This window comes from Agelaius phoeniceus, chromosome 35 (genome assembly GCF_051311805.1).
Source record: "Agelaius phoeniceus isolate bAgePho1 chromosome 35, bAgePho1.hap1, whole genome shotgun sequence".
NCBI classification, from domain to species: Eukaryota; Metazoa; Chordata; class Aves; order Passeriformes; family Icteridae; genus Agelaius; species Agelaius phoeniceus.
Genome location: NC_135299.1, coordinates 656,946 through 668,768, shown reverse-complemented (window position 1 = coordinate 668,768; position 11,823 = coordinate 656,946). Strand labels below are relative to the sequence as shown.

Genomic DNA, 11,823 nt, shown 5'->3' with positions numbered 1-11,823 from the left:
AATTTTATGGCATTTGCCCTTTCTTATCCCTGGCCTGAGTTAACCCCTTGCTCTCCCACTGTTTTCCATCACGGTTTGGGTGAATTCTGTGGGATTTTTGCTCCCTCATCCCTGGCCCAGGATCTCCCCTCACCTACTCATTATCCCCATCACAATTTGGGTGAATTTTGTGGCATTTTCCCTTTCCTTATCCCTGGCCTGAGTTAACCCAAATCCTCCTCCCACTCTTCTCCATCACAATTTGGGTGAATTTTGTGGCATTTTCCCTTTCCTTCTCCCTGAGTTAACCCCTTGCTCTCCCGCTGTTTCCCATCACGATTTGGGTGAATTCTGTGGCATTTTCGCTCCCTTATCCCTGGCCTGAGTTAACTCCTTGCTCTCCCGCTGTTCCCATCACAATTTGGGTGAATTCTGTGGGATTTTCGCTCCCTTATCCCTGAGTTAACCCCTTGCTCTCCCGCTGCTCCCCATCACGATTTGGGTGAATTTTGTGGCATTTTCCCTTTCCTTATCCCTGAGTTAACCCAATCCTCCTCCCACTCTTCTCCATCACAATTTGGGTGAATTTTATGGGATTTTCGCTCCCTTCTCCCTGAGTTAACCCCTTGCTCTCCCGCTGCTCCCCACCACGATTTGGGTGAATTTTATGGCATTTTCCCTTTCCTTCTCCCTGAGTTAACCCCTTGCTCTCCCGCTGTTCCCCATCACGATTTGGGTGAATTCTGTGGGATTTTCGCTCCCTTATCCCTGAGTTAACCCCTTGCTCTCCCGCTGCTCCCCACCACGATTTGGGTGAATTTTCCGGCGTTTTCCCCGCTCCGAGCGGCTCCTCTGACCCCAATCTCCCCTCCCACTCCTGCCCACCCCAATTCTGGTGAATTTTCCGCCCCTTCCGCTCCCGGATCCGGGCGCCTCCATCTCCCCTCTCCCTCCCACGCCTCCCCCCCCCCCGTTTTGGGTGAATTTCTCTCCTCTTTGGGTTCCTGATCCGGGGCCCACGGGCCGGGCGTGATTGGCCGCGTCCGTCACATGGTGAAAGAAACTTTACGGGGTGGCCGCGAGTAGGAGGGCTTTATGGAGCAGAAAAACGACAAAGCGAGAAAAATTATTTTCCACTCCAGAAATTAATGATCATGAGCTCTTATTTGATGGACTCTAACTACATCGATCCGAAGTTCCCTCCATGCGAGGAATATTCGCAGAGTAATTACATCCCCGAGCCCGGCGCGGAGTTCTACGCGCGGAGGGAGCCGGGCGCGTTCCCCCCGCACCACGCGGAGATTTTCGGGGGCGCCCGCGGGGCTTTCCCCGAGCGCCCCTTCGGCTGCGGGGGGCTCCGGGCAGCGGGGGCAGCAGCGGGAGGAGGAGGAGGAGGAGGAGGAGGAGGAGGAGGAGGAGGAGGAGGAGGAGGAGGAGGAGGAGGAGGAGGAGGAGGAGGAGGAGGAGGGAGGCAGCACCTGGCGGAGAAGCCGCAGCTCTGCGAGCCCCCGGGGCCGTGCGCGGAGCCCGAGGGCAGCGCGGGGAAGGCGCCCGTGGTTTATCCCTGGATGAAGAAAATCCACGTCAGCACCGGTAGGAACGGGGGGAACGCGCCCGGGGCCGGGCTCGGGCTGCGGGGGCCGCGGGGGGGGCGCCGGGGACAGCTCCGGGCTCGGCCGCGGGGCCCTGGGCGTGCGGGGCGCTCCAATCGGAGGGAGCTCCGCAGATCTGCATTTGGTTCCTTCATCATCCTCACTCCGCTCGGAGGGAGCTCCACACATCGGCCTCGGGCTTCCCTCATCATCCTCACGCCGCTCGGAGGGAGCTCCGCAGATCTGCATTTGGTTCCTTCATCATCCTCACTCTGCTCGGAGGGAGCTCCGCAGATCGGCCTCGGGGTCCCTCATCATCCTCATCCTGCTCGAAAATAATATCTGCCATTTCTGCCCCTCATCATCCTCACTCTGCTCGAAAGAACTTCACAGACCTGCATTTGGTTCCTTCATCATCCTCACTCTGCTCGGAAGGAACTTCACAGATCGGCCTTGGGCTTCCCTCATCATCCTCATTCCTCCCGAAAAGAACTTCATATCTGCTTTTCGGTTCCTTCATCATCCTCATTCTGCTCGGAAAGAACTTCACATGTCTGCCATTTCTGCCCCTCATCATCCTCACTCCCTTCAGAAATCATTCATTCCTGCATTTGGTTTCCTTCATCATCCTCATTCCGCTCAAAAATAACTTCATAGATCTGCCATTCCTGCCTCTGGTTTCCTTCATCATCCTCACTCCCTTCAGAAATCACTTCATTCCTGCCTCTGGTTTCCTTCATCATCCTCACTCCCTTCAGAAATCACTTCACATTTCTGCCTTTGGGTTCCTTCATCATCCTCACTCCGCTCGAAAAGAACTTCATAGATCTGCCTTGGGCTTCCCTCATCATCCTCATTCCACTCAAAAATAACTTCATTTCTGCCTCTGGTTTCCTTCATCATCCTCCTCATTCTGCTCAAAAATAACTTCATTTCTTTCTGCCTTTGGCGTCTCTCCTCATCCTCACTCCCTTCAGAAATAACTCCACATTTCTGCCTCTGGTTTCCCTCATCATCCTCACTCCGCTCAAGAAGAACTTCACATTTCTGCCTTGGTTTCCCTCCTCACCCTCACTCCCTTCAGAAATCGCTTTTTGTTTTACCCCCGGTTTCCCTCCTCATCCTCACTCCCTTCAGAAATAACTCCATTCCTGCCTTTGGTTTCCCTCCTCATCCTCACTCCTCTGCCCAGACGCAGCCTCGGGCTGGGCTCTGCTTTCCCGCAGCGGCCGCACTTCCCTGCTCAGAGCCCAAATTTATTTCTGCCCTCGGTTTCCTCATCATCCTCGCTCTGCCCAGAGCCCAAAGTTATTCCTGCCCTTGGTTCCCTCATCATCCTCACCCTGCTCAGAGCCCAAAGTTATTCCTGCCCTTGGTTTCCTTCATCATCCTCACCCTGCTCAGAGCCCAAAGTTATTCCTGCCCTTGATTCCCTCATCATCCTCGCTCTGCTCAGAGCCCAAAGTTATTCCTGCCCTTGGTTTCCTTCATCATCCTCGCTCTGCTCAGAGCCCAAAGTTATTCCTGCCCTTGATTCCTTCATCATCCTCACCCTGCCCAGAGCCCAAAGTTATTCCTGCCCTTGGTTTCCTTCATCATCCTTGCTCCGCTCAGAAAGAACTTTATTTCCTTCATCATCCTCGCTCTGCTCAGAACCCAAATTTATTTTTTGCTCTTGATTCCCTTCATCATCCTCACCCTGCTCAGAAATCAAATTTATTTTTGCCCTTGGTTTCCCTCATCATCCTCGCTCTGGTAAGGAATAACTCCAGTTCTCAGCTTGGATTTCCCTCTTCATCCCCACTTCGTCCAGAAATGGTTTTGGCTTTGGTTTCCCTCCTCATCCTCACCCCGCTCAGCAATAACTTTATTTTCCCCTCTGGTTTCCCTCCTCATCCTCACTCCGCCCAAAAATAACTTCAGTTTTGCTTGGATTTCCTTCATCATCCTCGCTTCGCTAAAAAACATTTTTGGCTTTGGTTTCCCTCTCCATCCTCACTTCTCTGCTCAGAACCAACTTTATTTCCACCTCTATGCTTGATTTCCCTCATCCTCCTCACCCTGATCAGAAATAACTTTAATTTTCCCTTGGATTTCCCTCATCCTCCTCACCCTGCCCACAAATAATTTTATTTTTTATTTTTCCCTTTGATTTCCCTCATCCTCCTCACTCTGATCACAAATAACTTTAATTTTCCCTTTGATTTCCTTCATCCTCCTCACCCTGCCCACAAATAATTTTATTTTTCCCTTTGATTTCCCTTCATCATCCTCACTTTGTTCCAAACCAACTTCATTTTTATCTCCGTGCCTGATTTCCCTCCCCACCCTCACTCTGCCCACAAACAACTTTATTTTTTATTTTTCCCTTTGATTTCCCTCGTCACCCTCACTCTCCCCACACATAATTTTATTTTTGCCCCCGTTTCCCCCCTCTGACAATAAATAACTTTATTTTCGCTCCGCTTTCCCTCTCCCGTTAAAATCAGCTCCGTTCTCACCCCTGCCTCCGACTGCCCCCACCCTGAAGTTAAAAAACAACTTCATTTTCTGCGCCCCATTTCCACCCCGTCCCTGCTAAAAATTAACTTCATTATTTCCCTTTAATCCCACCCCATCCTCGCTCTTTTCTCCTCTAAAAATTCGCTTTATTTCTCCTCTTCTGCCTTTGGTTTCTCGGCCAAAAATTCGCTTTATTTCTCCTCTTCTGCCTTTGGTTTCTCCTCTAAAAATTCGCTTTATTTCTCCTCCTCTGCCTTTGGTTTCTCGGCCAAAAATTCACTTTATTTCTCCTCCTCTCCCTTTGGTTTCTCCTCTAAAAATTCACTTTATTTCTCCTCTTCTGCCTTTGGTTTCTCGGCTAAAAATTCACTTTATTTCTCCTCTTCTGCCTTTGGTTTCTCGGCTAAAAATTCACTTTATTTCTCCTCCTCTGCCTTTGGTTTCTCCTCTAAAAATTCGCTTTATTTCTCCTCTTCTGCCTTTGGTTTCTCCTCTAAAAATTCGCTTTATTTCTGCTCCTCCAGCCCCGTTTTCCTGCACCGTCCTCGCTCTTTTTCCCCTCCAAAAATCAACTTTATTCCTCCTCGCCATCCTGAAGGAAATCACTTTATTTTCCCCTCTGTGCCTCTTTTCCCTCCCCATCCTCTCTGCTATGAAATAATTTTATTTTTCCCTTTGGTTTCCGCCCCATCCTCACTCTGTCCCGGCTAAAAAATTCAATTTATTTTCATCTCTGTGCCTGATTTCCCTCCTCACTTTATTCTCCATCCAAAATTCACTTTATTCCCCCCTTTTTTCACTGATTTCTTTCCCTATCCTCACCTTATTTCCCATTAAAAAATTCACTTTATTTTTACATTTGTGCCTGATTTCCCTCCCCATCCTCGATCCATTCTCTATTAAAAAATTTAAAAAATGAAAAAAAAACTTTATTTTTGCCCTTGATTTCCCTCCCCTTATTCTCCATTAAAAATTCACTTTATTCCCCTTTTTTCACTGATTTCTTTCCCCATCCTCACTTTATTCTCCATTAAAAATTCACTTTATTTCCCCCTTTTTCACTGATTTTTTCTCCCTATCCTCACCTTATTCTCCACCCAAAATTCACTTTATTTCCCCCCTTTTCACTGATTTTTTTCTCCCTTTCCTCACTTTTATTCTCCATCCAAAATTCCCTTTATTTCCCCTTTGATTTCCCTCCCTTTCCTCACCTTATTCTCCACCCAAAATTCACTTTATTCCCCCTTTTTTAACTGATTTTTCCTCCCTTTCCTCACTTTATTCTCCACCCAAAATTCCCTTTTTTTTCACTGATTTCCCTCCCCTATCCTCACCGTATTCTCCATCCAAAATTCACTTTATTTCCCCTTTGATTTCCCTCTCCATCCTCGCCTTATTCCCCACCCAAAATTCACTTTATTTCCCCTTTTTTCACCCATTTCTCCCTCCCCCCCCCCACAGAAATTCCCTTTATTTTCCCCTTTTTTCACCCATTTCTGCCACCCCCCCCACAGAAATTCCTTTTATTTTCCCCTCCCTCGTCCTGCGCTCTGCGCTCGGGAATTTGGATTTTATTTTATTTTATTTTATTTTTTTTTTTATTTTATTTATTTATTTTTTGGGGGATGTTTTAGGGCTGGGCCGGGATTCCCCGCGCGGGATTTACGATGCCAGCGGGGCAATTTCACCGGCCATAAATTCGCTTTTTTATGGCCGCGATCCGCGGGCAGCGGCGCCTGCGGGATCCCGCCATAATTCACTTTTTATTCACTTTTTATTCACTTTTTATTCCCCTTTTTTTTTTTTTAATTCCTTTTTTTTTTTAATTCCTTTTTTTTCCTTTTTTTAATTCGCGTTTCTGCAGCCGGGGAAGCCCCGGCCCGAGCTGCCCCCGCCTGGGAATTCCGGACGAGTTTTGGGGCTTGAAATCGCGATTTTGGGGGTTTTAATCGGGATTTTGGGGGTTTGAATCGGGATTTTGGGGGTTTGGAATCGCGATTTTGGGGGTTTGAATCGGGATTTTGGGGTTTAAATCGGGATTTTGGGGGTTTGGAATCGGGATTTTGGGGGGTTTTAATCGGGATTTGGGGGTTTGGAATCGGGATTTTGGGGGGTTTTAATCGGGATTTTGGGGTTTGAAATTGGATTTTGGGGTTTTTTAATCGCGATTTTGGGGGTTTTAAATCGGGATTTTGGGGTTTGGAATGGGGATTTTGGGGTTTTTAATCGGGATTTTGGGGTTTGGAATCGGGGATTTTGGGGTTTGAAATGGGGATTTTGGGGGTTTTTAATCGCGATTTTGGGGGTTTTTAATCGGGATTTTGGGGTTTGAATCGGGATTTTGGGGTTTTAAGCGGGATTTGGGGTTTGGAATGGGGATTTTGGGGTTTGGAATGGGGATTTCGGGTTTAAATTTGGATTTTGGGGTTTAAATCGTGATTTTGGGGTTTGAATCGGGATTTGGGGTTTGAAATCGGGATTTTGGGGTTTTAATCGGGATTTAGGGGTTTGAAATCGCGATTTGGGATTTTTTTAAATCGGGATTTTGTTTTGTTTTTTTAATCGGGATTTTGGGGTTTTTGTCCGGGATTTTGGGGTTTGTGCTCGCGGGGTCGCTCTGCTGCTCCCGGGGTTTCTTTGGGGTTTTTTTGGGTTTAATTTGGGGTTTTTGGTGGTTTTTTTGTGCCTTGGGTTTTCTTCTTTCCCTCTCCTTTTTCTTTATTTATTTAATGTTAATTTTCCCCCCCAGTTTTTCGTGCCTTGGGTTTTCTTCTTCTTTTTTTTTCTCCCTTCCTTATTTATTTATTTTTAAAATTTTTTTAAATGCTTTTATTTTGCCCATTGGGTTTTCTTCTCCTTCTTCCTTTCCTCCTTATATATTTTATTTTATTTTATTTTATTTTATTTTATTTTATTTTATTTTATTTTATTTTATATTTTATTTTATTTTATTTTATATTTTATTTTATTTTATTTGACTTTATTTTTCCCGGGTTTTGTCCATTACCTTTTCTTCTCCTTCTCCTTTCCTTCCTTATTTATTTATGTTTTAAATTGAATTTTTCCGCTTTTTTCCTCTGTTCGGTTTCCTTTTCCTTCTCCTTTCGTCTTTTATTTATTTATTTTATTTTCATTTCTTTTCCCACTTTTCATTTTGTCCGTTGGGTTTTCTTCTCCCTCTTCTTTCCCTCCTTATTTATTTATTAAATTTTAATTAAATTTTGACGCTTTTTCCTCTGTTGGGTTTTCCTCTCCTCCTTCCCTCCCTTATTTATTTATTTTTTAAATTCAAATTTTTCCGGATTTTTTGTCCTTTGCGTTTTCTTCTCCTTCTCCTTTCCACCCTTTATTTATTTTTAAATTTTAAATTTTTTTTTCTTCCCGCTTTTTATTTTGTCCTTTGGGGTTTTTTTTCTCCTTTTCTTCCTTTATAAATTTTTTTATTTAAATTTTTTTCCAATTTTATTTTGTCCGTCGAGTTTTCTTCTCCTTCTCCTTTCCTGCCTTTCTATATTTAATTTTTGCGTGTGTGATTTTTTTTTTTTGTTGCCTTCCTTTATTTCTTTTCCGGACTTTTTTGGCCTCGTTTTAATTTATTTTTATTTCTTTATTTTCTGTTTATTATTATATTTATTTCTTTATTTTCTGTTTATTTCTCTGTTCATTTGATTATTTTTGTGGGGCCTTTTTTTGTCTTTATTTCATTTATTTAGCGTGGGTTTTTTCCGTATTTGTCTTTATTTTGGCCTTTTTTTCCTTAATCTGAATATTTGTTGTGGTTTTCTGTCTGTTTGATTCTTTACTCAGATTTTTTTTCTCATTAATTTCATTTTTTGGCCTTTTTTCCCCGCTTACCTGCTTTGTTTATTTTTCTTTTTCACCGCGGTTTTTTCCATTATTCTGATTATTTATTAATATTTTTCCCTTTAATTTTTTTTGCCTATTTATTTTTCTGTTAACCTTAATTTTTTGCCTGTTTTTTTTCCCTGTTGACCTTAATTTTTTCCCTATGTTTTTTCCCTTTTAACCTCATTTTTACTGCATTTTTTCCTGTTATTTTTATTTTGCCTGTAATTTTCACCTTATCCTCGTTTCCCCCCGTTTCTATTGTTCTGTTAACCCGAATTTCCCCGCATTTTTCTTTCCCATTATTCCGATTTTTTTCACTGTATTTGTTCTTCTATTAACCTGATTTTTGGTGGTTTTTTTTTTTTCCCGTATTAATTTGATTTTTGCTTTTCTACTTTTCACCCGTTTTCCTCCTTTCCCTCCCCATATTTCCCCTTTCATTCCCCTTTATTCCCCCTATATATTTTCCCCTTTTCCCCCCTTTTTTCCCCCATACACCCCACTATAATTTTTTCCCTTTTTCTCCCCTTTTTTCCCCCTTTTTCCCCCTTTTCTCCCCCTTTTTCCCCCTATAATTTCCCCCCTTTTTCCCCATATATCCCCCCATAATTTTTCCCCTTTTTCCCCCCTTTTTTCCCCATTCACCCCCCTTATATTTTTCCCCCCTTTTTTCCCCACACACCCCCTATAATTTCCCTTTTTTCCCCATACACCCCCCCTATAATTTATTCCCTTTTGCCCCCTATTCCCCCTGTCCCAGTGAACCCCAATTTCTCCAGAGAAGAAATTTCACTAATTTCCCCCCATTTCCCCCCATTTCCCCCCATTTTCCCCCCCATTTATTTTCCCCAGTGAACCCCAGTTTCTCCAGAGAAGGAATTTCACCAATTTTCCCCCATTTTTCCCCCTATTTCCCCCCATTTATTTTCCCCAGTGAACCCCAATTTGTCCAGAGAAGGAATTTCACTCATTTCCCTCCATTTCCCCCCCAATTTCCCCCATTTATTTCCCCAGTGAACCCCAATTTCTCTAGAGAAGCAATGTCACTAATTTTCCCCCACTTTCCCCCATTTCCCCCATTTATTTTCTCCAGTGAACCCCAGTTTCTCCAGACAAGCAATTCCACCAGTTTTCCCCCATTTATTCCCCAGTGAACCCCAATTTCTCGGGCGCGGAGCCCAAGCGCTCCCGCACGGCCTACACGCGGCAGCAGAGGAAGGAATTTCCCTCACTTTCCCCCATTTATTTTCCCCAGTGAACTCCAATTTCTCCACACAAGCAATGTCACTTATTTTCCCCCATTTCCCCCCATTTCCCCCCTAATTTCCCCCATTTATTTTTCCCAGTGAACCCCAGTTTCTCCAGACAAGCAATGTCACTAATTTCCCCCCATTTCCCCCATTTTTCCCTGTGCCAGTGAACCCAAATTTCTCAGGCGCGGAGCCCAAGCGCTCCCGCACGGCCTACACGCGGCAGCAGAGAGGGAATTTCACTCATTTTTCCCTAATTTCCCCCATTTATTTTCCCCAGAGAACCCCAATTTCTCCACAGAAGGAATTTCACTCATTTTCCCCCATTTTCCCCCATTTTCCCCCATTTTTCCCTGTGCCAGTGAACCCCAATTTCTCCAGACAAGCAATGTCACTAATTTCCCCCCATTTTCCCCCCATTTTCCCCATTTATTCCCCAGTGAACCCCAATTTCTCGGGCTCGGAGCCCAAGCGCATCCGCACGGCCTACACGCCGCAGCAGGAGACGGAATTTCACTCATTTTCCCCCATTTTTTCCCCCATTTATTTCCCCAGTGACGCCGAATTTCTCGGGCCCGGAGCCCAAGCGCTCGCGCACGGCCTACACGCGGCAGCAGAGGAAAGAATTTCCCCCATTTCCCCCCATTTTCCCCCCATTTCCCTTATCCCAGTGAACCCCAATTTCTCTAGAGAATGAATTTCCCTAATTTCCCCCATTTATTCCCCAGTGAACCCGAATTTCTCGGGCGCGGAGCCCAAGCGCTCCCGCACGGCCTACACGCGGCGGAATTTCCCTAATTTCCCCATTTTCCCCATTTATCCCTGTGCCAGTGAACCCCAATTTCTCTAGAGAATGAATTTCCCTAATTTCCCCCATTTATTTTCCCCAGTGAACCCGAATTTCTCGGGCGCGGAGCCCAAGCGCTCCCGCACGGCCTACACGTGGCAGCAGAGGAAGGAATTTCCCTAATTTCCCCCATTTTTTTCCCCCATTTATTTCCCCAGTGAACCCCAATTTCTCGGGCGCGGAGCCCAAGTGCTCCCGCACGGCCTACACGCGGCAGCAGAGAGGGAATTTCCCTAATTTCCCCCATTTTCCCCCATTTATTCCCCCAGTGAACCCCAATTTCTCTAGAGAAGGAATGTCACCAATTTCCCCTATTTATTTCCCCAGTGAACCCCAATTTCTCAGGTGCTGAGCCCAAGCGCTCCCACACGGCCTACACGCAGCAGCAGAGGAAGGAATTTCACTCATTTTCCCCATTTCCCCCATTTTCCCTAGTGAACCCCAATTTCTCTAGAGAAGGAATTTCCCTAATTTCCCCCATTTTCCCCCATTTATTCCCCAGTGAACCCCAATTTCTCTAGAGAAGGAATTTCCCTAATTTCCCCAATTTCCCCCATTTATTTTCCCCAGTGAACCCGAATTTCTCGGGCGCGGAGCCCAAGCGCTCCCGCACGGCCTACACGCGGCAGCAGAGAGGGAATTTCACTCATTTTCACCATTTTCCCCCCATTTATTCCCAGTGAACCCGAATTTCTCGGGCGCGGAGCCCAAGCGCTCCCGCACGGCCTACACGCGGCAGCAGAGGAAGGAATTTCACTCATTTTCCCCCATTTTTTCCCCCATTTATTTTCCCCAGTGAACCCCAATTTCTCTAGACAACCAATGTCACTAATTTTCCCCCATTTTCCCCTATGCCAGTGAACCCCAATTTCTCGGGCGCGGAGCCCAAGCGCTCCCGCACGGCCTACACGCGGCAGCAGGTGCTGGAGCTGGAGAAGGAGTTCCACTACAACCGCTACCTGACCCGGCGGCGCCGCATCGAGATCGCGCACGCCCTGAGCCTCAGCGAGCGCCAGATCAAGATCTGGTTCCAGAACCGGCGCATGAAGTGGAAGAAGGATCACCGGCTGCCCAACACCAAAACCCGAACCGCGGCGCCCGCCCCGGAGCCGCCGCCGCCGCCGCCGCCGGAGCCGCCGGCCGACATCACCCGCCTGTAACGGGACCGGGCGGCTCCGCCTCTGCCGCGCCTCCTGCGGGGAAATTCCGAAAGTTCGGGGTTTTCTGCGCGGGTTAGAGCAAAGGATTCGTAAAGTTCGGGTTTTTCTGCCCCCGGTTGCAGCAGGAATTCGAAAAATTTGGATTTTTCTGCCCCTGGTTGCAGGAAAAAATTCGTAAAGTTCGGGTTTTTCTGCCCCTGGTTGCAGCAAAAAATTCGTAAAGTTCGGGTTTTTCTGCCCCTGGTTGCAGCAGAAAATCGAAAAATTTGGATTTTTCTGCACGGGTTAGAGCAAAGGATTCGTAAAGTTCGGGTTTTTCTGCCCCTGGTTGCAGCAGGAATTCGAAAAAATCGGATTTTTCTGCCCCCGGTTGCAGCAGAAACTCGAAAAATTCGGATTTTTTTCTGTCCGGGTTGTACAGAAAAGGTCGGAAAATTCGGATTTTTCTGCCCCCGGTTGCAGCAGGAATTCGAAAAAATCGGATTTTTCTGCCCCCGCTTGCAGCAGAAACTTGGATATTTTCTGCCCGGGTTGTAGGGAAAAGGTCGAAAAATTTGGATTTTTCTGCCCCTGGTAGCAGCAGAAATTCCTAAAGTTCGGGTTTTTCTGCCCCCGGCTGCAGCAGAAATTCGAAAAATTTGGAT

At 46.2% G+C, this 11,823-nt stretch overlaps 1 protein-coding gene across 1 annotated transcript; it reads left to right on the top strand.

Moving 5' to 3' along the window:
* The first annotated feature begins 1,127 nt into the window (after positions 1-1,127).
* Positions 1,128-11,179, top strand: HOXC4 (homeobox C4). Its single transcript, XM_077192775.1, has 2 exons — positions 1,128-1,572; positions 10,878-11,179. The coding sequence occupies exons 1-2, from the start codon at positions 1,128-1,130 to the stop codon at positions 11,177-11,179; spliced, it is 747 nt and encodes a 248-aa protein (XP_077048890.1).
* Positions 11,180-11,823: the final 644 nt, after the last annotated feature.

What these genes read in the sequence shown, in the direction of transcription:
- HOXC4 (XM_077192775.1), top strand. Translation starts at nt 1,128, where the DNA reads ATGATCATGAGCTCTTATTTGATGGACTCTAACTACATCGATCCGAAG. An exon ending in GAAAATCCACGTCAGCACCG is followed by an intron (nt 1,573 to 10,877) that starts GTAGGAACGGGG and finishes CCCCTATGCCAG; the next exon opens with TGAACCCCAATTTCTCGGGC.